General features: G+C 38.6%; 1 protein-coding gene across 1 annotated transcript in view; it reads right to left on the bottom strand.

Moving 5' to 3' along the window:
• Window positions 1–26,640, bottom strand: part of LAMA2 (laminin subunit alpha 2) — a 601,080-nt gene that overhangs the window by 83,111 nt on the left and 491,329 nt on the right. Inside the window, 6 exon segments of the mRNA XM_025382237.1 lie at window positions 6,991–7,014; window positions 11,727–11,766; window positions 16,022–16,037; window positions 16,935–17,073; window positions 18,411–18,574; window positions 19,571–19,687. Of these exon segments, the coding sequence (XP_025238022.1) occupies window positions 6,991–7,014; window positions 11,727–11,766; window positions 16,022–16,037; window positions 16,935–17,073; window positions 18,411–18,574; window positions 19,571–19,687 (500 nt within the window).

Genomic DNA, 26,640 nt, shown 5'->3' with positions numbered 1-26,640 from the left:
AGAGCCAAATCATGAATGAACTTCCATTCACAATTGCTTCAAAGAGAATAAAATACCTAGGAATCCAACTTACAAGGGATGTAAAGGACCTCTTCAAGGAGAACTACAAACCACTGCTCAGTGAAATAAAAGAGGACACAAACAAATGGAAGAACATACCATGCTCATGGATAGGAAGAATTAATACCGTGAAAATGGCCATACTGCCCAAGGTAATTTATAGATTCAATGCCATCCCCATCAAGCTACCAATGAGTTTCTTCACAGAATTGGAAAAAACTGCTTTAAAGTTCATATGGAACCAAAAAAGAGCCCGCATCTCCAAGACAATCCTAAGTCAAAAGAACAAAGCTGGAGGCATCACGCTACCTGACTTCAAACTATACTACAAGGCTACAGTAACCAAAACAGCATGGTACTGGTACCAAAACAGAGATATAGACCAATGGAACAGAACAGAGTCCTCAGAAATAATACCACACATCTACAGCCATCTGATCTTTGACAAACCTGAGAGAAACAAGAAATGGGGAAAGGATTCCCTATTTAATAAATGGTGCTGGGAAAATTGGCTAGCCATAAGTAGAAAGCTGAAACTGGATCCTTTCCTTACTCCTTATACGAAAATTAATTCAAGATGGATTAGAGACTTAAATGTTAGACCTAATACCATAAAAATCCTAGAGGAAAATCTAGGTAGTACCATTCAGGACATAGGCATGGGCAAAGACTTCATGTCTAAAACACCAAAAGCAACGGCAGCAAAAGCCAAAATTGACAAATGGGATCTCATTAAACTAAAGAGCTTCTGCACAGCAAAAGAAACTACCATCAGAGTGAACAGGCAACCTACAGAATGGGAGAAAATTTTTGCAATCTACTCATCTGACAAAGGGCTAATATCCAGAACCTACAAAGAACTCAAACAAATTTACAAGAAAAAAACAAACAACCCCATCAAAAAGTGGGCAAAGGATATGAACAGACATTTCTCAAAAGAAGACATTCATACAGCCAACAGACACATGAAAAAATGCTCATCATCACTGGCCATCAGAGAAATGCAAATCAAAACCACAATGAGATACCATCTCACACCAGTTAGAATGGCGATCATTAAAAAGTCAGGAAACAACAGGTGCTGGAGAGGATGTGGAGAAATAGGAACACTTTTACACTGTTGGTGGGATTGTAAACTAGTTCAACCATTATGGAAAACAGTATGGCGATTCCTCAAGGATCTAGAACTAGATGTACCATACGACCCAGCCATCCCATTACTGGGTATATACCCAAAGGATTATAAATTATGCTGCTATAAAGACACATGCACACGTATGTTTATTGCAGCACTATTCACAATAGCAAAGACTTGGAATCAACCCAAATGTCTATCAGTGACAGATTGGATTAAGAAAATGTGGCACATATACACCATGGAATACTATGCAGCCATAAAAAAGGATGAGTTTGTGTCCTTTGTAGGGACATGGATGCAGCTGGAAACCATCATTCTTAGCAAACTATCACAAGAACAGAAAACCAAACACCGCATGTTCTCACTCATAGGTGGGAACTGAACAATGAGATCACTTGGACTCAGGAAGGGGAACATCACACACTGGGGCCTATCATGGGGAGGGGGGAGGGGGGAGGGATTGCATTGGGAGTTATATCTGATGTAAATGACGAGTTGATGGGTGCAGCACAGCAACATGGCACAAGTATACATATGTAACAAACCTGCACGTTATGCACATGTACCCTACAACTTAAAGTATAATAACAATAAATAAATTAAAAAAAAAAAAGAAAGAAAACATCCTGAATAGTGAAAAAAAAAAAAAAAAAGTTTACTTCTCTGCTTCCAATAGACTTTAAAAAAAATTATTGACCCAAATGAGAGTATCATATACAAACAAACAAACAAAAATCACAAAAGCCAGCGTGGCTTTGCTAAGAGAGTAGATTTGAAGTGTTCTCAACACACAAAAAAGATCAGTATGTGAAGTAGTGCATATTTTTAAATAGCGCGATTTAGCCATTCCACAATGTGTACTTATTTCAAAGCATTATTTTGTACATGATAAATATATACAACTTTTATCTGTCAATTAAAATAAATTCTGAAAATTAAGTTCTAAACTTTGGAAACTATATTTATTATAGGAATTAAGCCAATGGAGGAATCAGAACAGATGGCACAATGTTTCTTGAAAAGGTATTATTAATACATTAGGTGACACAGCTAATTACATAGACAATATGTACTGAATTTGAAGCCAGATCATCTAATTCCCAAATTCTGACCTGCTAGCATCTTCCCTCAATTTGATTAGAAATTTCCATAATACAACTCGAACCTAATTCTGATTAAAAAAAAAAAAATCCTCTATGACATCACATTCACTGATATTTACACATGACCTCAAACTAAACAGGGAAAGTAATTTTATTTGTTTTTACTTTGAATTTTTTTATTTTTTTCAACTTCCATATCTCTTAGGGCAATATAAATATCTTATTAATTCTGAAAATCTGGACTACCATAGCCATTCCCGATTTCTAGCATTAGAATTTGGAGATGGGAGGGACAATCTATATTTGACGATCACCTATTGTCCACCAGGCATATCTAGATAAAAATCATGGAATATTGAGTGTAAAACAGTGAAAGACTGAAACACTCAAGATCTTTAGGGATATCCATATTTCTGCTCCCTGGGGAGAGGGGATCTATCGTCAGCTGAAATTTTAATTCTAAAGACTTTTTTTTTCTGAGAAAAGGAAATAGGAACAAAACAGAACACCACAGTCACCAAGCAGAGAAAACAGAGGCAGCCGGCCATGAAAACTCTTCTGAGAGCAAGAGGGTCTCAGTAATGGCAGTGTCAGCCTGTCTGGCTTTGTGCTCCACAGAGGTGGTGGCAGCCAGGAACAGGTGGGAGCTATGTCCCCTTCCGAGTTGAAGGTGGGGGAGCCCTGCCCTCCTGGGTGCAGCTGCAGCCATCCAGCCAGCTGTGGACCCTGGCATCCCTGTGCTCTCGGGCCACGTCTCTTCCACTACAGGCTCAGAAGTGCCTGCCCCTTCTGCCTGGACTCTCCCTGTTCCCAGCCCCCATGCTGATTTCGGAGCAAAGTTGAGGCTTTTGCAACCCAGCCAGGTGTGCATATGCTCAGGGCGGCATTGACACTCTAGCCCCCTGCTACTTTGGCCCCTTCTGGATTTTGGATGCCAAGGAGCACAGGAAGGAGGTCAAGAGGGAGCTGAGGGTGGGTCTGCACGGGCCTGAAGGTGACCCTCGGCATAAACAGCCTGGGTGCCAGTGGGCGCTGTGGATGGAAGGCTGGTGGTGGCAGGAGGTAGACAGGCTCCTGGGTGGAAAGGGGTGGGCCTTCGGTGAAGCCCCACCTTCAAGCCAGGGACTGCCTGAAGTACAGTTTCACAAACTAGAGTGAGAACTTATGGTGCTTTCTTGGGCCAGCTCGTGGCCACCCATGGACCAATCAGCATATACTTCCTCCCCTCTGAAGCCCATAAAAAACCCTGGACTCAGCCAGACATGGGCAGACAACAGGATGATCTACCTGTGGACAGGAGCTACCCACTGTGTGTCTCCCCTCTGTTGAGGGTGCTGCACGGATGCTGGGATTACCTGTCTGTGGAAAGGAGCTACTCATTTCGGGCCTCCTAAGAGTTGCACTGTCACTCAGTAAAGCACCTCTTCACCTTGCTCACCCTCCAGTTGTCTGCAAACCTCATTCTTCCTGGATGTGGGACAAGAACTCGGGACCCCCCAAATGATGTAAATGAAAAGAGCTGTAACACAAACAGGGCTGAAACACACCCTCTTCCCCAGCTCACCATGTTGACAGCAATGAGTAGGAGAGAAGAGCTGTGGCCTTTTGGTGAGCTGAGACCTAAGGGCTCCCTGAGCCAGGCCTGTGAGACCCTCTTTCAGCCTCTGTGGTTCCTGGCATCTCCAAGTTCCTGGGTGCCACTGCATTCCCTGGTGCCAGTGGTGGAAACCACTTGTAGTATGTCTGGTTCAGCCACAGTCTCGCGTGGAGCCAGGACCTGGAGCTGCGCAGCCCACTGCAGCTGGCACGCTTAGCTGTGCACAGTGGCTGGACCCCATGCTCACTCACACACCCCTCGCCACTCTGCCCCGAATCACCCTTGGCAGGCGTGGGATCCAGCCCAGTAGCGGTAGTGTGAGCCAAGTGTAGCCTGCCAGGCTGAGTGGGCATAACGAGCCCAGTGGACCTGAGCAAAACTCAGGCAAAGGTGCCACCGGCCACAGAGGTTTCTAGCTGGTGAAGCAACACTCCAAGGATCCTGTGATGTCAGAACTTCCCATATACAAGCTTCCCATATACAAGCAGTCTATGTAGTGCCCAAAGGGTCTGGCTCTGGGCGATGGAACTGGCCAGGGAATGGCTCACTATGCTGTGTGTTCTGACATATCTAGCCCAGTGGCTACATAACTCCTGCCAAGACTGCATGAGGTTCCCAAGCATATCTTTCCCATGGAGAAAGCAAAATATACAGTAGGAAAACAAACAGCTCCTCAGAAATATAGATAAATTAATTTAAAATTTGAATTCTGAGAATACTACCAAGAGATTAAGTAAAATAGAGTGACTGTGTGAGGGAGACTGGTGGGGAATAAAACTGATGGAGTAAAGAGAAGTCGATCAAAGAAAGTGTATAAATTCAGCGAAGAAACCTTCCCTTTGGGCAGGGTGGGCACTGTTTCCTAGCCACACCACCATGGGCCTTCTATTTTCTTTTTGTGTGAGACAAGGTCTTGCTCTGTCATTCAGGCTGGAGTGCAATGGCATGATCTTGGCTCACCGCAGCCTTGACCTCCCAGGCTCAGGGGATCCTCCCACCTCAGCCTCCTGAGTAGCTCAGATTACAGGCATGTGCCACCATGCCTGGCTAATTTTTGTATTTTTAGTAGAGATAGGGTTTTGCCATGTTGTCCAGGCTGGTCTCAAACTCCTGGGCTCAAGCAATCTTCCCACCTCAGCCTCCCAAACTGCTGGGATTACCGGCATGAGTCACTGCACTCAGCCACCATGGTTTATTTAGATAGTTCCTGCTCCTCAATCTTTTTCAGTTATTGTACCCACAACTTGCACTATAGGGTAAATGCCAGCAAGGAGGTAGAAAAAGCTGGGAGAAGGCCAGGCCTTCAAAAGAACAGGTGAGGTAGAGAATGAGAGTCAGTTGTGAGAATAAAAAGGAATAATTCACTGCAAGTTATTTTATGGAACAGAATACCCCTTCTCTCCTGCACAGAGCAACTGGCAATAAAGCATCAAATGCCCCACTGACAAAAAATCAAAGGGAGTCCTTTAAGGCATCAAATGGCTTCAGAGACGGGACTTCTGTATTCTGCTATGGAACAATTATGGACATAGATAAAATGTAAAGACTCTCACAATATCAAAGTTAAAGAGGTAGAAGCTGAGAGGAGAAGGAAAAAATGAAGCTAAAGGGAAGAATGAGGACATAAATAGCTTCATCTTAAAGAGCATAGAGTCTACCATTTATACAGGAAATAACGCTCTCAGTATATTAGGTTAAAAAATGAAGAATCTAAACATAGTAATGTACCTATATTGGGAAATTGATGAGTGGGAAAATGTGATGTGATATTCTCTAAGTGAACTACATCTCCTTTATCATAGCAGTAATTAAACAGATAATGCCCCACTTAATTAAATACATGATGGCACAATAATATTACTAAGAGATGTAGTAAAAGAAGAACTATTTGAAAGATTTGGAATGGTTGATCCTGGAGCTGCGAGCTTAGTTGAGAGAAAAGTTAGGTCAGGGGATTGTTGCTTGCAATGATCAGCCTCTGATCATTTAAAAGAAATGAAAACAGGCATGCATCATGAATTTAGAAAAGGAAAGAAATTCAGAACCTCTTGTTGGTATAAAGGATGAGGGTTGTTGTTTCATTTCCAGACTCATTTTAGACCTATTTTCTTCATTATTTTAGAACAGATTTTATTTCAGGACTGATGTTCTATCTCCTCTTAGGTTCACTTTAATTAAAACATTTAAGTAGGAAATAATATAGATACGATTAGAAATTAATACAGACACCTCTGTTCCCATCATCCATATCTGGCAAATGTTAATGTTTTACTGTATATTTATAGATCTTTAAAATATGTACATTTGAATTGAGTTTTATAGTGTTTCATTTATAGCTTCTCTTTCTAGTTAAATAACTGGCCTATAGTTTTCTTTGTAGTACTGTCCTCTGTAGGGTTTGCCATCAAGATTGTATCAACCTCATAAAATAAGCTGAGGAAATTTTTCTTCTTTTTTTATTCTTTGGAACAAATTGCATAATGGGTCCTTGACATTTTTGAACACATTGTTATTTTGTTGTATTAACTACTGATTCAATTTATTTAATGGTTATAGTTCTCAGGTGTACTATTTCTTTTTGAGTAAATTTTGCTCTAATCTTATTGTTTACTTCACCTAAGTATTCAAATGTGTTTGAATAAAGTTGCTCATATACTCCAATATATCAATTTTTATTTTTCAATCTATACTGCATCTACAGTTATGATCCCCTTTTCATTCTTGATCCTATTCATTTGTGTTGTCTCTCTTTGTTTGCTTAATTGTTCTTGTCTTCTGTTTATTTGCTAGTTTATTCTAGGAATCAGCTTTCTGTTTTGTCAACCCTGTCTAATGCTTTTCCTTAGGTCATTAATTTCTGCTTTTATTTTTATTTTTATTTCTTTCTGTGTACTTTTTTAAACACCTTGAGCAGAAACCTTAGATAATTAGTATCAGTTCTTATCCTTTCCTAGTATCTGCATTCCAAACTACATTTTCCTGTTGGTAGCACTTTATTTGCACACACAAATTTTGAGGTGAAGTTTTATTTCCATTCTGTTATTAAATACTTTGTAAATTTAAACTGTGTGTTTTCTCAAACCATGGATTACTTTGAAGTGTTTTTTATTTTAAAACTATTTTGTCAATTGTTTTACACCAATTTCTAATTGTATTGCATTATTATAAGAGAATGTAGTCTAGATGCTATTGGATCATTAGGATTTGCTGATACTTGCTTTGTGATCTAGGTTGTGGTCCTTTGTTTTTTTCATGAGTTACTTCATATAATGGGGCATGTAGAATTAATTATCTAGTCGATATAGAGTTCTATAAGGCCATTAAGTCATCTTGTTTAAGGTACTTTTAATATCTGTGTCTCTTTGCTTGATCTATCAATTTTTAAGAGAGATATGGTAAAATCACTCCCTGTTATACATATGAAAATGTTCTTATTCTGATATATTTATCTTTATTTATCCATAGGTTTTGTTATTATGACCTTGCAGGCTCGTAATTTTTTAGTCTTCCTTCTTCCTTTTATTCTATCATGATCACTTTCTTTATCCCTAATAACTCCTTATCTCTCATTTTCAGTCTTTCTGTTCCCCTAAGATTTGCGGTATTTGTGTAAGTCATATATAGACGAATGCCTTTGTTTCAGACATTTTAATCCAATATGAAAATCATTGTTACCTGTCAATTTTAATGTTTGCATTTATTATGAAGACAACTTGAAGCAGAGATAGTTAGTGCTCAGCAAATATCCTATGTGCCTCCTACTTTTCCAGGCCTCCCTTACAGTTAGCTTGGGGCACATGGCTACTTCTGGTCAATGACTTAGACCAGACGTGGTCCAGGCCACAGGAGCCAATATGGTAGGGGCTTGCATGTCTCCTCCTTTTTTTCTCTTCCCTGCCTTGGAGGCTACATGGTATGGTGTCACTACAAGATGTAAACGGTGGTATAACTCACATTGGGTTGTGATGTGAGACATAAACTTGACTTATGTCCATCGTGTGAGATTTCAGGGGTTATTTTTTGAGGCAGCTGGTGATAATTACCCTGATTGTTGTATTTGGATTTAATTCCATTATGTTTTATATTTACAATTTGTTTCTGTTTTTCTATTTTTTTTTTTTTTTTGCCTTTTACAGAACTGATTGAAAATTCTCCTTCCCTTCACACTTCTTTATTTTCCTCTCTCTCTCTCTGTCTGCTTGTTTGGAATGTTTAGCTGTTTGTGATTGTTAATTTATATCCACTTGGCTAGGCTATCGTACCCGGTTTTTGGTAAAACAGCAGTCTAGATGTTGCTGTGAATGTATTTTTTAGATGTGATTAACCTTTCAGTCAGTAGACTTTGAGTAAAGCAGGTCACCCTCCATGATGTTGAGGAGCTTCATCCAACAGTTGGAGGCCTTAAGAGGAATTACTGAGGTCCCCTGAAGAAGAAGAAATTCTGCCTCCAAACTGCCTTTGGATTCAAGACGGTAATATTCACTATTCCCTGCAGCCAGACCCCACAATCTCATAAGCCAATTGTTTAAAACATATATATATATCTGTGTATATATATACTTCCAATTTGTTCTGTTTTTCTGGAGAACTCAAATACTGTCAATTTTATTTTTCTATAATTTTCTTCAATGTTTAATACATATTCTTAGTAAAAACTAAAGTTAATTAGCTTTTTACTTTCCTCCCCAGAATTCAAGAATCTTAAAAACGTTTATTAAATAATGACTACCTGCCCCATTTTCCATGTCATTAGTCTCTTGTGTTTTAGTTCCGCTTTGTTTTTAATTCCACATGTTTAATAATTATTATCATTATGCTTTTCACAATGCTTACTTAGATTTGTACACAGTTTCTATCTTTCTGTTCACTTTTACCCCTTTAATATCCAAGTTCTTTCATTTTGTTTACATTCCTTTTGAAGTGAATTTTATTATAGTTCAGTGAATGAAGTGTATTTATAGCAAATGAAGTGTATTTATAGCAAATGAAGTGTATTTGTAGTAGTTCAGTGTTTATCAGCGTGTTTCCTCCTCACTAATCTGTCACTTAAGAGTAAAGTTTCAAAAGTCCTGTTTACTCCTTAGACAGCTAACCCCATCGCAAGAAAAAGTTCTTTTTGAGGTTTCTGTGGAGTTCTTACTCTCCTTGTATTAAGAATGAACACTGGGAAATTTTCTATAAGAGAAGTTCATATATTTAAGAATATTCTCCTTCTGTATGATATTATTTTTTCCAGGCTTCTCCCCTTTTCTTCACCTTGTCTAAAGCTTACATCTTGCTTACACAGCACAGTTCTTTACTAACCTTCCCACTATCATTTTTCTATGAAAAAAATGCATTATATCTAAACTCCCCTCACTTTCTTCCATATTTTATATTATTTTTCCTAGAAATGCCTACAAAAGGCCTGGTCAACGTTTTTTAGAATGATTGTTTCCAAGAAATATGGATAATTGTAGTAAGTGAGAGAACTGGAATTTGGAGAATAAAGAGGAAGACCACATTGTGCGCTGGAGTTGAAGGCCAGTGTGATTGTAAACTGTATGTGTCAACTTGACTGGCCATGGGCACCTAGAGTAAACGTTATTTCTGGGTGTGTCTGTGAGGGTGTTTCTGGATGAGAGTAAAAGAGATTGCCCTCCTCAATATGGTGGTTGTGCATCACCCAATCTCTTAAGGGCCTGAACAGAACAAAAAGCAAAGAAAGGAGGAATTCCTTCCCTTTTTTTCTGCCTTATAGATTGAGCTGGGACATCTCATCTCATTTTCTCTCCAGTTCTTGAACTGTGGTTTATACCATCAACTCTCCTGATTCTCTGGCCTTTGGACTCGAGGTGAACTATATCCTGGGTCTGCAGCTCACGGCTGGGACTTTGCAGCCTCCATAATCACATAAGCCAGTTCTTCATAATGAATCTCTTCTTTCCATCTATCATCTAATCTATCTAGTATCTATCTATCTATCTATCTATCTATCTATCTATCTATCTACCTATCTCTCTTTATCATCTAGCAACCTATTATCTACCTATCCATCCATTCATCCATCTGTCACTTATCAATCCATGTATCTATTTATCCATCTTCTAATAGTTCTGTTTATTTGGAGAACCCTAATACAACCAGTATAAACTTTTCCCAATTTCTAATACTCATTTCTAATGAAGATATAACTAAACAAATTGAGAAAGGAAATTCAGGATTAGAAGATATTAAAGAACATTGTGAGTGTATGTGTATGTAAGAGAGACAGAGACAGAGAAATTTTACAAAATGACAGCGATTGCAAGGTGAATAAGAGGCACAGAAGAAAGTGGAGAACTCCACTTGCCATGGGAAGTAAAAATGTGGTTCATTTTTTTTTTTTTAATTCGGCATACCTAGAGAGGTTGAGGACTGCCTAAATTTTCCACATCAAAGTTAAACTAGGACATTCCATTGACTTGGAGAAAGGGAGGAAAGGGAGGAAAGGAAGGAAAGAAGATAATGTTTCAAAACAGGTGGTGATTATGTGATAATTTTCCACTATCTTTAAGAATCTGAACTATGGAATTCATTCTACATTAATCTTATTTTATTCGTTTGTTTGTTGTTTGGATATACCTGACTGAAAAGCACAGCATCTAAGACATTTCCAGTGGAAATGGGCACAGGAGGACCTCGTATCCTAGTACCACTGAGAGTGTGCTTATTACCTCTGGCGGTCATTCCAAGGAGCCAACATCACAGAAAATCTATTCATTCACTGTGATGATTAATATTAAGAGTCAACTTGATTGGATTGAAGGATGCAAAGCATTGTTCCTGGGTGTGTTACAGTGCCCACTTATTGAGTGACCTGAAAGGCTGCCAATTTTGAGTGGGCTCTGCAACAGGTCCAGGCTGCTGTGCAAACTGCTCTGCCGCTTGGGTCATATGACCCAGCAGATCTAATGGTGTTTGAGGTGTCAGGGGCAGAAAGGGATGCTGTTTGAAGCCTTTGGCAGGTTCCCATAGGTGAATCACAGTGGAGGTCTCTAGGATTTTGGAGCAAGACCCTGCAATCTTCTGCAGATAACTACTCTCCATTTGAGAGATAGCTCTTGGCCTGTTACTGGGCTTTGGCAGAAACTGAACGTTTGACTGTACATCATCAAGCCACTCTGCAACCTAAACTGCCTTTCATGAACTGGGTGCTTTCTGACCCATCTAGCCATAAAGTTGGGCATACACAGCAGCCCTCCATTGTTGAATGTAAGTGGTATATACATGATCAGGCTCAAGCAGGTCCTAAAGGCACAAGTAAGTTGCGTGAGAAAGTGGCTCAATTGCCCATGGCCTCCCTTCCGGCCACCCTGCCTTCTCTCTCCGAGCCTGCAATGATGGCTTCATGGGGAGTTCCCCATGATCAGTTGACAGAGGAAGAGAAGACTGGGGCCTGGTTCACAGATGATTCTGCAAGATATGCCGGTAGCACCCAAAAGTGGACAGCTGCAGCACTACAGCCCCTTTCTAGGACATCCCTGAAGGATAGTGGCAAACGGAAGTATTTCCAGTGGGCAGAACTTTGAGTAGTGCATCTGGTTGTGTACTTTGCTTGCAAGGAGAAATGGCAATATGTGTAATTATATACTATTTTGTGTGCTGTAGCCAATGGTTTGGCTGGATGGTCAGGGACTTGGAAGAAGCATGATTAGAACATTGGTGGCAAAGAAATCTGGGGAAGTGTTAAGTGGATGGACCTCTCTGAGTGGCCAAAAACTGTGAAGATATTTATATCCTATGTGAGTGCTCACCAATGGGTGACCTCAGCTGAGGAGGATTTTAATAATCAAGTGGATAGGATGACTCTTTCTGTGGACACCACTCAGCCTCTTTCCCCAGCCACCCTGTCATCGCTCAATGGGCTCATGAACAAAGTGGCTATGGTGGCAGGAATGGAGGTTATGCACAGGCTCAGCAACATGGACTGACCTGGCTGTAGCCAAAGCTGAGTGCCCAATTTGCCAGCAGCAGAGACCAACACTGAGCCCTCCATCTGGCATCATTCCTCAGGGTGATCAGCCAGCTACTTGGTAGCAGGTTGATTTTATCGGACCTCTTCCATCATGGAAAGGCAGAGGTTTGTCCTCACTGGAACAGACACTTATTCTGGACATGGGTTTGCCCATCCTACACCCAATGTTTCTGCCAAGAGTACCATCCATGAACTCACAGAATGCCTTATGCACTGTAATGGTATTCCACACAGCATTGCCTCTGACCAAGGCACTCACTTTACAGCTAAAGAAGCGCAGCATTGGGCTCACGCTCATGGATTCACTGGTCTTGCCATGTTTCCCATCTTTCTGAAGCAGCTGTATTGACAGAATGGTGGAATGGCCTTTTGAAGTCATAATTACAATGCCAACTAGGTGACAATACTTTGCCGGACTAGGGTAAAGTTCTGCAGAAGGCTGTGTCTGCCTTGAATCAGTGTCCAAAATATGGTACTGTTTCTTCCACAGCCAGGGTTCATGGGTCCTGGAATGAAGGAGTGGAAGTGGAAGTGGCACCACTCACCATCACCCCAAGTGGCCCACTAACAAAATTTTTGCTTCCTGTTCCCACAACATTATGTTCTGCTGGCCTAGATACCTTAGTTCCAGAGGGAAGAATGCTGTCACCAAGAGATACAACAATGATTCCATTAAACTGGAAGTTAAGATTGCCACTTGGCCAATTGGGACCTTCCTACCTCCAAGTCAACAGGCTAAGAAGGGAGTTACAGTTTTGGTTGGTAATTGACCCAGAATATCAAGGTGAAATCAGTCTACTATTCCACAATAGAGGTAAGGAAGAGCATGCGTGGAATACAAGAGATCCCATAGGTCATCTCTTAATATTACCATCCCCTGTGATTAAGGTCAATGGGAAACTACAACAACCCAATCTAGACAGGACTACAAATGGCACAGACCCTTCCAGAATAAAGGTTTGGGTCACACAACCAGGTAAAAAACCATGACCCGCTGAGTGCTTGCAGAAGGCAAAGGGAATACATAATGGGTAGTAGAAGAAGGTAGTCATCAATACCAGCTGTGACCACGTGGCCAGTAGCAGAAATGAAGACTGTAATTGTCATGAATCTTTCCTCCTTATTCCGCTAAGAATATGTTTGTGCATGTATACACTTGTACTAGGAAAATATCTTCATTTGCTTTCTTTTTCCTTTATCATGTGACATAAAATTTATTGACTTCATATCAGCATTTAAGTGTTGTTAACTTTATGTAATAGCATTTAGGTTAAGGAGTAGTGTGCTTCCGAATGTACAAGGGATAGCTGTATTGTTAGGTATAATTATGACATTATTATTATCTTTATTTGGAGATTATGTATGATTTCAGGAGATGTGTATGGTTTCAAGTTGACAAGGGGTGGACTTGTGATGATTAATATTGAGTATCAGCTTGATTGGATTGAAGGATGCAAAGTATTGTTCCTGGGTGTCTCTGTGAGAGTGTTGCCGAAGGAGATTAAAATTTGAGTTACTGGACTGGAAAAGGCAGACCCACCCTCAATGTGTGTGGGCACCATCTAATCAGCTGCCAGTGTGGCTAGAATAAAAGCAGGCAGGAGAAAGTGGAAAGAGCAGATCTTCCGACTCTTCCAGCCTTCATCTTTTGCCTGTGCTGGGTGCTTCCCGCCCTCAAACATCACACTCCAAGTTCTTCCACTTTTGGACTCCTGGACTTACACCAGTGGTTTGCCAGGGGCTCTCAGGCCTTCAGCCACAGACTGAAGGCTGCACTGTCAGCTTCTCTACTTTTGAGGTTTTGGGACTCGGACTGGCTTCTCTGCTCCTTAGCTTGCAGACGGCCTATTGTGGGACTTCATCTTGTGATGGTGTGAGTCAATATTCCTTAATAAACTCCCCTCTATATACACATCTATCCTATTAATTCTGTCCTTCTAGAGAACCCTAATACATTCATCAATTTTAAAAATCTGATCTGGTAGATAATGTAGGCTTTGAGTTTATCTATGACCTGGAAATGTTTTAAAAACATCTAATTCTCTGTTATTTTAGAGTCTTATAGGATCAAAGCCACTAAGATTAGAAAAAATTACTGGATGTCCATATTCCATTTTGATTCCATTTTATGAGTGACATATCTCCTTTCTTCTTTTCCTTGCACCCTCTAGAGAAGTACAAAATGAGATATTTTCTTGGAGATTATATGTAGGAAAACAAATGCTTTATAGTACTTTCCTCGCCCAACACCAATAGAAAAATAGTATTTGTTATTTCATGATGTCTAAGTTCTTAAAATAATATTTCATTCTGATATTTAAATAAATTATTTATGCAAGACAAGTAGCTATTACTCTTTACAAAATAATACTGCACTACAAACAAATCATATTAGCTGTCTCCTGCTTATAAAGGATCCACTTCCTTCTCTCTCATATTTTCCTTTTAATGTGATTCTTGATTGTCTATGTGTGTTTATATATAGGAAGACAAGTAAATTTTAAAAAAATCAAAGTTGATTTTAAAGTATTGTCTTAATTACGCTTGGATGTTATTTCTATCATTTCTTTGTTTCTTTTCTTATGGTAGTTTCAATGCTTTTTTTCTTCTCAAATTATCTGACCTCCATTTTCTTCATAGCGGTCATTGCTTGCTTTTTTACTTGACCTTTTCCTTTTCTTCTGCAAATGTATAATTTGTTTCTTTGTTTTTCTTTTTAAGTTATTGAAAACATTCTTCCTTCTTTATAGGGCTAGACTCAAATGGGTAGAGGACTCTTCTATATTGTTATGCTTTGAACTCTTTTAAACTTAATAATACACTTAATCTCATTCTTCTCTGTTGATCTATAGCTTACATATCAGATCTTATATTTATGGGATGTTAGTCTTATCTAGATAATTACTCAACTTAATGTTTTTCAAATATATTTCTTTTCCAGCAAAATAGAACTATATTATACTGATCTATTAAAACTAAAATTTTATTTATTCTGCTTATGAAAAACATTCCAACAAAATTTCTAGGACAGATCATCTTTTTATTTTCTGATAGTCATTTAATGAATCAGTGATTCTCTATAGCACTTATTTTGTAATTTTTCAGGCATTTAATTATTTTTAAATGATTGTGGAAAGAGAGAAGGAATAATGATAACCGCGGACATGATATAATGCATTACGACTCACCATCACTCTCTGTTTGAGGTTGGTTAGCCTACCATGCATAAGCGTGGGTGGTAAGAAGTAAGTGCACACTTCATATTGGCAAAAAATGATTTTTCCTAAAGGTATTAAATTAGGGTAAAATTAAACAACTCCTTAGCATAAAATGTTACAATAAATTTATAAGGATGAAGCAATTACTATAGCAAATTTTTATTGATATAAAAGATTATGAATAGGCATAAAAGGTGTCAATTATAATGAAAAAATTCACTCATTCATTCATAAGTGCCTACTATTTGCTGGGCACCATTTTAGGCGCTGAAAATAATCATACAATAAAAGAGGTGAAATGAAAATGGTGAACTTGGAAATTAGGGTCTTTAAAATAGAAAATTATCTATCAGAAGATGAACAAAAATTTAGTTTAGATTTGAAAAGTAGATTCATTTTGAAAGGATAACTGAACATAGAAACGCTTCTGCAATGATCATGCCACTGCTTTGAATAAGAAGTAAACAGAACATATGGCGTCAGTAGAGCTCGCTCATTCAAGAGAAACCAAAAACAGTACTAATTGCTCATAGAATGTGATGTTTCATTATGACCACAAAATGAACCTGCTAAGACTGTGGTATCTCTAATATCCCTGAAATCCTAGAAAGCATTTTTGCCCAACACCGAAGCAAAGAAAATATTGATCGGTTTCTTTTTATTTTTATTTATTTTTATTTATTTATTTTTTTTTTGAGACGGAGTCTCACTGTGTCTCCCAGGCTGGAGTGCAGTGGCGCGATCTCGGCTCACTGCAAGCTCCGCCCCCCGGTTTCACGCCATTCTCCCGCCTCAGCCTCCCAAGTAGCTGAGACTACAGGCGCCCGCTACCGCGCCCGGCTAGTTTTTTGTATTTTTAGTAGAGACGGGGTTTCACCATGTTAGCCAGGATAGTCTCGATCTCCTGACCTTGTGATCCACCCGCCTCGGCCTCCCAAAGTGCTGGGATTACAGGCTTGAGCCACCGCGCCCGGCCGATCGGTTTCTTTAACACCATTGCTTATGTGTATTTCACTCACAGTCAGATGTCCAATCAGGTTTCCCCCCAAAAAAATTCTCATGTGTTTGGTAGGTTCTATGTGAAGCAAAATAAATAAATGATGGTTCTAAACATTTTATTCAGGAAGATTCCTATGAGATTTTTTAAAAGCTGAAATAGTACTACCAACTTACTATCACACAACTTATTTACAAAATGTTGCTTTACATGTAAAGAATAAAGATTTGTCACCATTGAAGGCGTTCAAATAATATGATAGAACTTGGAATGCCCAAACTCTAAAATATTTGTTCCAAATGTATTATGAACAATGACTGTAACCAAAGGTTAAGAGCTTTTTAATTCATAAATTCATAAAAATTCATTAATTCATAAAAATGGCATAAATTGCTTAAAAGCATACAATCCAGTATGTTTTATAAAAAGTGCATTTTATAGCCAAACTTCATATGTAACCAACTTGTGTGTGATTATATGCAATGGTTTTTTTTTTTTTTACTAATGACATTTGAGATAATGGTGATAAAATTCCCTATCCAGAGTGTTCTCTTTGCCTGTTTTATTTTGTGAGTTGGTAGCACAAACTTGCTTGGTGTCTGTGATAATGTTAAGACCTTAACAGTAGTAGTGGGTGACTGACAAAAGAGTTCTACTATAATTTTAGCGTACTGAGAATTTATTTTAGGTAAATTTTAAAAGAGGTCTTCAAAAATAACCCAAAACAAATATGCCAATTTACTGGGATTTTCCAGACTGACTTACATTTGAAAAATTCAAAAAGGTTGACTTCCAGTCCCAGCACATGTGCTATTTGTTTCTTACCAGTTTCGTAGCTTCGTGTGCAAGATCTTTGGCTTCTTTGGCAACTTTCTCAGCTTCATCAATATAGTCCTTAATATTGCTGTAAGCTTTGAAGGCTGCAGTGGCATTGAAGGAGATGTTTTTAGCCTCATCAAGGATTCTGGTGGGATGATTCAAAAAAAAGAATGTCAGGGCACTCAATGGTACTTAAGTGAAGAACATCCCAATTATTAAGAAATCTGGCTTCCAAATGATCATGGCCAATATATCTAGGACAATTCCAAATTACAGTGAAGTATCTCCTTATTATATTGTCTTGTAGTTTTCTACAACCTAAACTTATATTTCTAAATAATTCAGCTATGAAATACTACCAACATATCTTAAATACCCATTGCATCCTCCAAAAGTCTCTGCAACAATATGCTGTAGCAGGTGTGTGATATGAGACAGTTCCTTGTTTGTTAAGCATGCTGTGAGATTCAGAGCACTTCTTCTACTGGGATTAATTTCACAAAATCTTTTTGGGATAGCTGCACTTCCCAGAGGAGACTAAATGAATTTCAGAAGAGTAAATGGCCTGTTTCAGGCCAGATGACCACTATGTCCCCAAGAAAGGACTTAGAACTTGGATCTGATGATATCTAGCTTTGTGTTTCATCTACCACTCACCCTTCATTATAAAGTGGCAAAAGTTTGACATAAAATAAAATGATAATGCATACATTTTCCAAGGTCTTCAAACATTAGTATTTTTTCTTTGTAACAGTAAGTATTAAGTATGAGAAAAAAGCCTTGCATGTGACGTAGATTTATTTGGGTAAATTATTCTTGGGGCTAATAGCACCTCTATTAATTATGACAATCTCAAAATTGTGGGAGAAGCATATCAGTTACACACAGAAGGCTGTTTGTAAGTCAAATATATACTTTCCTCTTTACTCTCCCTCCTATGACCTATGTAATAATCCCAGCTAGAATAAGCTGCTATTTTACAGTAGAAAATGTAATATCTCCCTGGAGCTTAAAAGAGAAAAAAAAAAAAAAAAAAAAAAAAAAAAGACTTAAAGGCTATGTATGGGACCACATTTTCAAAAGTCAGCCTTTTAACAATAAATTGTTTTGATTGCATTAGAAACATAAAACTGAAATTTGAAACAGAATGTGTTTTTATATGTTATTTAAAATGCTAATAAGGCAACCACTGTGCTTTCTAATAAAGAACAGAAAATAATTTTTTCTAAGTGTAGCCTAGGGCTATGTTCATTTGCTACTAAGCCATATTTGAATCTACTTGTAACTTAGACTTTGATGCTGCTCTAGCAGAGCTTTGCCCAGAACCTCCTAATTAAGCCTGTCCACAGAAAAGCCATATAGCTAGTGTGTTCATAGTTAACAGAAATCAGGATTTGAAAATGATTCTGTACCATTTATGCTAGTCAAAACCTTTGGACAAGCATCAAAATACACAAACATTTCCAACAACAAATGACATACCCATCAAGGACAGCAGATGAGTCATTCAATTGAGCTGCGTGGCTCTCAGCCTGGGACACCTTTTCGGCAAGCTTCCTGTCCTTTATTTCTTGGGAGAGGTCATCTATTTTGTTGTTAAGCTCCTCAGACATAGGTGGCAATTTAGTTTGGATGTCTTCAACGTACTGATTTGTAGAGAAGAGGGCATTTTAAGCAAGTGAATTCAAGCCTCCTCTCTTTTACTAATTTCTCTATGAGACATAACTACACGTTTGTTTGTTTGTTTGTTTGTTTGTTTGTTTATCTATTTATTGAGACAGAGTCTTGCTCTGTCGCCCAGGCTGGAGTGCAGTGGTGTGATCTCAGCTCACTGCAACCTCTGCCTCCCAGGTTCAAGCAATTCTCCTGCCTCAGCCTCCTGAGTAGCTGGGATTACAGGCGCCCGCCACCACGCCCAGCTAATTTTTTGAATTTTTAGTAGAGATGGGGTTTTGCCGTATTGCCCAGGCTGATTTTGAACTCCTGAGCTCAGGCAATCCGCCCGCCTCGACCTCCCAAAGTACTGGGATTACAGGCGTGAGCCACCGCGCCTGGCCCAAATGTTCAGTTTTTAAACGAAACTTCAAACTTACTAACATAGCAAAAAGAATAGAGAATTAAAGTCATTATTTAATGAAATAGACTAGGAAATTTAAGAAACCAACTTATACCAAGAAAAGCCTATGTATTTAAGCAATGCCACTTCATAGGTACACATATCATTAGGATCTCTTAGGCCATTTGCATTTCTATGACCACATATCACTCTATGTAATGCATTATACATTACATGTTAAAAGCCTGTTTGTAAATTTACATTTCTCTTTTAACTAATGTTTTATAAATATTGAAGCAGATTGTAAGTGCTGCTCTAGGAACAAGAAATGTCCTTCATCGCCGTGGACAAAAACAGATTTGTGTGAATGTGTGAGTACCCTCACACAAACACTCATGTCCACTAGGAGAACAAAGTGATATTCCAGTTGTCACCAATAGATAGGCATGGTCACAGCAGAATAATGCAAAAATAATTTTATCTCTACAAGAAAACAAATACTAGTATTTGCTTATATTACTGAGCTTTCTCATAGGCTCCCATTTACTCATTACCATCTCTCTTTTGAGTTCTATCAAATACTCACGTCTATGATCGAGTTGATTTCATCTGCAAGACGGTTGGCTTCATCGAGTATGTCATTGCCCTCTTTTAAAGTGTTCTCAATTTGTCGTTTCCCACTTTCAACAGCCTCCTTCTTTTTCTGTAGACCATTACGAACAAGACATCAAAACTGCGTTTTCGTAAAATCCTACCTACCCCTGTATTCCTGACTTTCCTGAGCTGTTTGAATAAAAGCTTGGCAAAAAAGGTACGTCATGTTGACAATGTGGCTAGATGAGAATAATATAAACTACTTAGCCAGTCCTTCAAGAGTTCTTCTATGTAGAGGCTTGTACAGGTTATTTCTCCTTCTCATTGTGAGAAAGTCATCCAAGCGAAGAAAAGTTATGCGATACTAGTTGAGGAATTAAAACTTCTTTAAAAGAAAGATAGAGTATCCATTTCTAACTAAAATGTAAGTGCTGAAGAGTTACATTGGTACTACATATTGAATTCTAGAATCTATATACAAATGAGTACTTTGTGAGCATAAACATAAGCAGATGTATTCAATGGGAGTTCTGTGAAATTTGAAGTGAGATTTTGAAGGAAACTTAGGGAAAGTACTTTTTAAGAAATAGAGAAACTATCACATGGAAGAATCAACCTAATGGACTGTTTCATGGGAGAATAGATTATAATTTTTCTTTGGAACATATAGCTTGTCTCGAAATTACACGAAACTCAATCCTGGCCTAGAAGAGTAAAATTAATGAGAGACAAATATTGCTATTTCTCCATCTGGGGCATTTTTTTACTTATTTTATTCTTTATACTTTTGATTCATTCCTATTCCTGAAATCACCATTCTACCTATAGATTTAACTGCATCAATTGTAATTTTAAGCTTTGACCACTTATAGGCTTTTTCTATAGACAGTAATGCTAATTCATTTAGATCTCAATATGTGCCAGACAGTTTATAAGCATTTTGTTATTCCAACTCTTTGGATCCTATGTTGATCACTTTTTACATAAGTGGAAAATTGAACAAGTAAAGGGCAGTGGTCTGAATGTTTGTGTCCCCTGATAATTAATATGTTGAAATCCTAATCCTCAAGGTGATAGGATTAGGAAGTGGTACCCTTGGAGGTGACCGGGTCATGAAGCAGAGACTTCATAAATAGGATTACTGTCCTTATAAACGAGACCTGAAGGAGCTTGTTCATCCTTTCACCATGTGAGGACACAGTGAAAATGTTGTCTATGAACCAGAAAGTGGTCCCTCATCACACATCAAATCTGCCAACACTTTGATCTTGGATTTCCCAGCCTCCAGAACCATAGGAAATGAATTTTGATTGCATATAAGTCACTCAGTATTTGGTCTCTTGCTATAGCAGCTTAAATGAACTAAGACATTAAATGATTTCCTTAAGGTAAAATAGTACAGTGTGGTTAAGATTTAAACCCCTGTCTACTTAATGATAGATCCTGGGTCCTGGACTATGAAAATACTATCTCTTCTATTATAGAAATCACACTTTTAAAATTTGCACTGGGCTAGTGCTAATTTCATACCCTTCTTTCCTCACCTTCACCAACCAAATCAGTATGTTGCCAGGTACATACATCTAGTTCCTGCCTCTAAGCCTTTGCACTTGCAGATCTTCCTGCTATGTGCTCTTCCTGCTCTTTGGCTTGTTTCCTCCTCCCTCCATTTTGGTAACAGCCACTCCTCTGATTACCTATCTAAAATAGCACCCATCCTTGTCTCAATCATTCTCCATATACTACGGCACAGTGATTAAAAGCTACATCCAAGTGACAGCCCTCCCGGTTTGGGATCCCAGCTCTGCTCACTCCTAAGCTATGAAACCTTAAGGAAGTAATTTAGCTTCATATAAAATGTTTAGTCCCTCCCTACTCAATGTGCAGCCCATTCACCAGCAGCATCAGCGTCACCTGGAAGCTCATCAGAAATGCATAATCTCAATCCGTTCTTAGGAACTACTGACTTAGAATCTGAATTTTAACAAGAACCCCATGAGATTGATAGACATTGTAAAATTAGAGAAGAATTAGCTTAAAACACTGCCTGGCACACAGTAACACTGTAATTTTAATTATTATAATTACCTTATTTTGTTCTTAGAACTCATTTATCTGAATTGTATTCTTTAGAGTGGTCAAAAGCTATAGAAACATAGATAATATTATTTTCTTTTTTATATAGATTGATTCATCTTGATTACTTTTGCCAGGAGTTGCTAAAAACAAAGATTATGTAATAAAAATCAGAAATACCAAAGCATCACAGATACATGTACGGGGACTAGCAGAAAGGCACAGCCTGTTGAACTATACATTGTTAATGAAGGACAATACATTGAATGTATTATGCAATATCATGCAATATACCATGTATTATGTATCAATAAACAATTTATGTATATCAGCCCATGCATCCAAACTTTATGTTTGTATCTTATACTTGTTTATTGGTTTAGTGACTGTCGCCTGCACTGTAACACAAATTCCATAAAGACAGTCTTATGTACCACTATCTCTAGTACCTAGATGAGTTTCCTCAATAGATGTTTTTAGTAAATAAATGAAAATGGGTCAGGCATGGTGGCTTATGCCTGTTATCTCAGCACTGTGGAAGGCCGAGGCAGGCGGATCACCTGAGGTCAGGAGTCTGAGACCAGCCTGGCCAACATGGTGAAACCTTGTCTCCACTAAAAATACCAAATTAGCTGGCTGTGGTGGTGCATGCCTGTAGTCCCAGCTACTCGGGAGGCTGAGGCAGAATTGCTTGACCTGGGAGGCGGAGGTTAAAGTGAGCTGAGCTCACACCATTGCAATCCAGCCTGGGTGACAAGAGCAAAACTCTGTCTACAAAAAAAAAAAAAAAAAGAAAAAAAAAGAAAGAAAATGGAGTCAATTCCTGGGACTTGTGTTGGTGACACTTGGCTCATTCAGCTACTCCCATCACTAATTCAGGGGAAGTAGTGATATGTCATTCACTCTTCACAGAAAACAAATGTAGGAACAGTCCCAATGTCCCTGATTACAATGTCCCTGATTACAAGACATATCTGATCTTCCAAGGGTCTAACATTCTTTTACACAACTGCCAATTTTAGCCCTTAGCTTTTGTATGAACTGAGTTAAAGTATAGCATGTACAGAAACACAAGAATATTTTACAACGTGGCTTGTTCAAATTAATGGATCGAGGTAATTTAAAATGCTGTGCCACTGGAAACAGGGAGAATATTTCCACACATGTTAATTGAAGAGCTATATATATTTTGATTTCAATAAAGTAGTGACTTAGAATCTTTTGTAAAAGCTCTAATTGAGTCACTTTAGGGAGTCAATTGTCATGCAAAGATCAAAATGTGCTTCTATCATACTCAATCAGAAATGATGATCAAGAGGTTAAATAAATTTTTTTTTTTTTTTTTTTGAGACAGGGTCTTGCTCTGTCGCCCACGCTGGAATGCAGTGGCGTGATCTCGGCTCACTGCAAGTTCCGCCTCCCTCTTCTCAGGTTCATGCCATTCTCCTGCCTCACTACAGGCACCTGCCACCACACCCGGCTAATTTTTTTTTTTTTTTTTTTTTTTTGGTATTTTCAGTAGAGATGGGATTTCACCATGTTAGCCAGGATGGTCTCAATCTCCTGACCTCGTCATCCACCCGTCTTGGCATCCCAAAGTGTTGGGATGAGGTTAAAGAAATTTTGGAGGTGTCTTATTTTCAGATTAGATACTGATGGGTTCCAGCTTTGAACCAAGGAAAGATGGAAATTTGGAGCTCACAAATATTGATAAAAGTATAGAGTATTTGGGTTTGTTTTATGGCACTTTATTTACTGAAGAAAAATCTGTTTTGTCTTTGCTAGATACTGTTCTAGGATTTGGGGATGAAGTGAGGAAGAACACGTGTTCCTCAGGGCTTGTCTGGAGGAGAGATAAAATGAATGAGTAAATTAATGTATAATATATTCTTAAAGAAAGATTAGATGAGTACAATAAAAACAAAGAGAGGGACAGATAGAAAATGATATAGCATATAAAATACCTAATATAGAAAACTTAGAGTATTTAAGAAACAGAAGGAAGGCCTACGTATAGGGAGAATTATTTTACAAAAAGTATGGCATAAGTATAATTGCTCAATGATTCTGTTTGGATATGAAGGTTGATTATATTTCTACTTTTAACTTGTAATCAATTATATCTTAATTTATTCCAGAGCTTTGCAAATTGAACACTTTCTTTTTCTTTCTTTCTTTCTTTTTTTTGTGGTGTGTTGGTGTGGTAGATTCTTCAGGAACCTGCAAAAGCTCTCTTACTGTCTATTCTTGTTTTCTTTTCTTTCTTTCTTTTTTTTTTTTTTTTTTTTTTTGAGACAGGGTCTCACTGTCATCCAGGCTGGAGTTCAGTGGCATGATCACAGCTCACTGCAGGCTCAAACTACTGGGCTCAAGCAATCCTCCCACCTCAGCCTCCAAGTAGCTGGGACCACAGGCATGCACCACTATGCCTGACTAATTTTTGCATTTTTCTATAGAGATACGGTGTCGCCATGGTGCCCAGGCTGGCCTGTGTAATCTTTATATAGCAACTTACTCTTTACTCGATCCACACTGCCTTCTTTGGCAAGGTTATAATGGTAGATTTGGGGATAGACTGTTCAATACATATTCTTTTGCTTCCCTGAATTATTCGTCTTCTCTCTTGCCCATGAGGTCCCCAGTTCCCTTAGCCCTCTCTCCATTGCTGGAAATGCCCTTCCAACTCCGTCACCATCGAGTAGCCTTTTATGATCTGGTTCCAAATTCCAGAGACTTTTCTGCTACAGACTTTTACGTAGCTTTTGAAAGTTTTTCTGCTATACTGAAAACATCCTAAGATCACCTTACACTTCCAAAGCTCTGTCTGGGGTTCCTGCTGCTCTGTCTTTCTTCCAATTCCTCTCCACTTCTGCTATGATGCTGTCATATTTGTGAAACTTTTGCTGAATCTCCCAGTCAATATTATCATAGTATTACGTAGAGTGAAAGGTTAACATGTCTGAATTTTTCAGAAGATTATAAGTTTTTTGAGGCCAGGAATCATTTCTATTCAACCTCAAACACCCTGGTTACCGACAGTACCTTGATATGGTAGGTACCTGACAGACATTTAGATAAATATTGTCTCAGCCTACTTTTCTAGCCTAATATCACACTATTTTCCAATACAAAACCATTTCTTCAGTTTAAGTGAACCACTCAAATTCTGCAACATTTTATTTTAACCCATGACTGCAATATTTCAATTGCTTCCTATAGCTGTCAGGATAAAAACCAATTACTTAGATTAGTCTCACAATGTGATTCTCTTAGAACTGAAGGTCTGCACTCTGCCTATCTTCTCTGTCTTTCTATCCCTTCAGTCGTTCACACGCTTCTTTCCAAGCCTGTCAAACCACTGAACTTTCCCCCAAAATGTCCTTTTCTTTCCTCCATGCCTTTGTATATGTTTTTCCCAGCTTCTGGAATGTTCTTCTCTTTCTTCTTCTGTGGCCCAGTGCTTACCCTTTAGGATCTAGCACAAGTGTCAGGGCCTCTACAAAGATCTTCCCAAACTCAGGGCTGACTTAGACTCCCTCCTTTGCTTACCCCTGTGACAATTATGGTACTGTATGGAGTGGTTTGCTTATGTGTACCTCCCACTAAATACAAGTTACTTGAAGTAATCAGAGATGGTGTTTTATTGTTTATACCAGTGGTTCTCAACCTTGAGGCTGCATCTGAGTCACTGGAGGGATTTTTAAAACACAGATTTCTGGGCCCCATTCTCAGAGTTTCTGAGTTGATCATTTGGGGATGGGGTCCGAGAATTCGTCTTTTTGAGAAGTTTCTAGGTCACACCGAGGCTGCTGCTCTGAGGGGCCTCATCATTGACACAATCAATTTTGGAGTCTAGCATGTTTCCTGAATGAATTAGAGGCTTGATAAAATTTTTAAAAAGAAAATTACATACCACCTTAAAATAAATAGACAGTTTTTGAGTTGGGTCTTAATTATATTACCTTCATTGTGGGCACAGCCATAAGAGAGTTATTTATTTAAAATGCAGCTTACTATTCTACGAAAGAGATTAATGCGCCAGTTTTCTTCAACCTGTATAGGCATCAGATTAGCCCAGGGAGAGTGTTAGAATACAGACATGGGGCCACACCCCAGACCAGCCTACACAGACTCTCTGGCTGTGAGCCCATGAAACCTGTTGGCTTAACAAACACTCCACGTGACTTTCAGCCGTTTGGGCAGCAACCATGGTAATTTAAGCAACCATAAATAATCTATGCCTTATTCATATTAATTCAATTAGTTTATCTATTTTATCCAGTAACTTTTAAACAAGCCTTTAGTTAAGCGTGGCACATAAAATGAAAATCCAAAAAGGACCACTTAGAATTTCAATACTGACTATACATAAGCTCCAGGCACTTGTAGGGGTGCCCAAGAATGATGACTTCTGGTTTTAAACATCACTAAAAGAAACGAATAGCTAAAGGTACTACTGATTGTGCCATATAACTCTTCTTGAAATATTTCTCAAATACTTACTGTGCTTTCCACACAGGTAATTTTCATTTCTCAAACTGGTGCCATAAAATAGAGAGGTGCACCTTCGGGTAAGTCACACAGCCGGTGTGTCACCAAGCAGGGTGAATCGTGCTGGAGCCTGTGATAGGACAGTGGCCCAGCATCCTGCCTCACAGGAGAGAGCTTTTTCTGGAATACTGCTAGCATGTCAGTAGACTCCAAATTAGTTAGGATTCGGTGACTCAGTTAAGAAAAAAAGTAAGCCTCTTCAATCTTCTACCAGAATGACAAGGCTGCGTCTCAGAAGAGGGACCCAGAAATAAAATATATTTTTTAAAAAAGTAATTCATCCTCTTACTACTTAATCCAAAGGAAAATAGAAATAAATAGATTTTTAAAATCCTGGTTCATTTTATTCAATCGTTACTGTCCTTCGACAAACATTCCTACATACATACTATATGCCTGGCGGTGTTGAGTTACTGTTGCAGGTGAAATTATGTG

The sequence above is a fragment of the Theropithecus gelada genome, chromosome 4 (genome assembly GCF_003255815.1).
Source record: "Theropithecus gelada isolate Dixy chromosome 4, Tgel_1.0, whole genome shotgun sequence".
In the NCBI taxonomy this organism is placed as follows: domain Eukaryota; kingdom Metazoa; phylum Chordata; class Mammalia; order Primates; family Cercopithecidae; genus Theropithecus; species Theropithecus gelada.
This window is presented reverse-complemented; position numbering and strand designations above follow the sequence as displayed.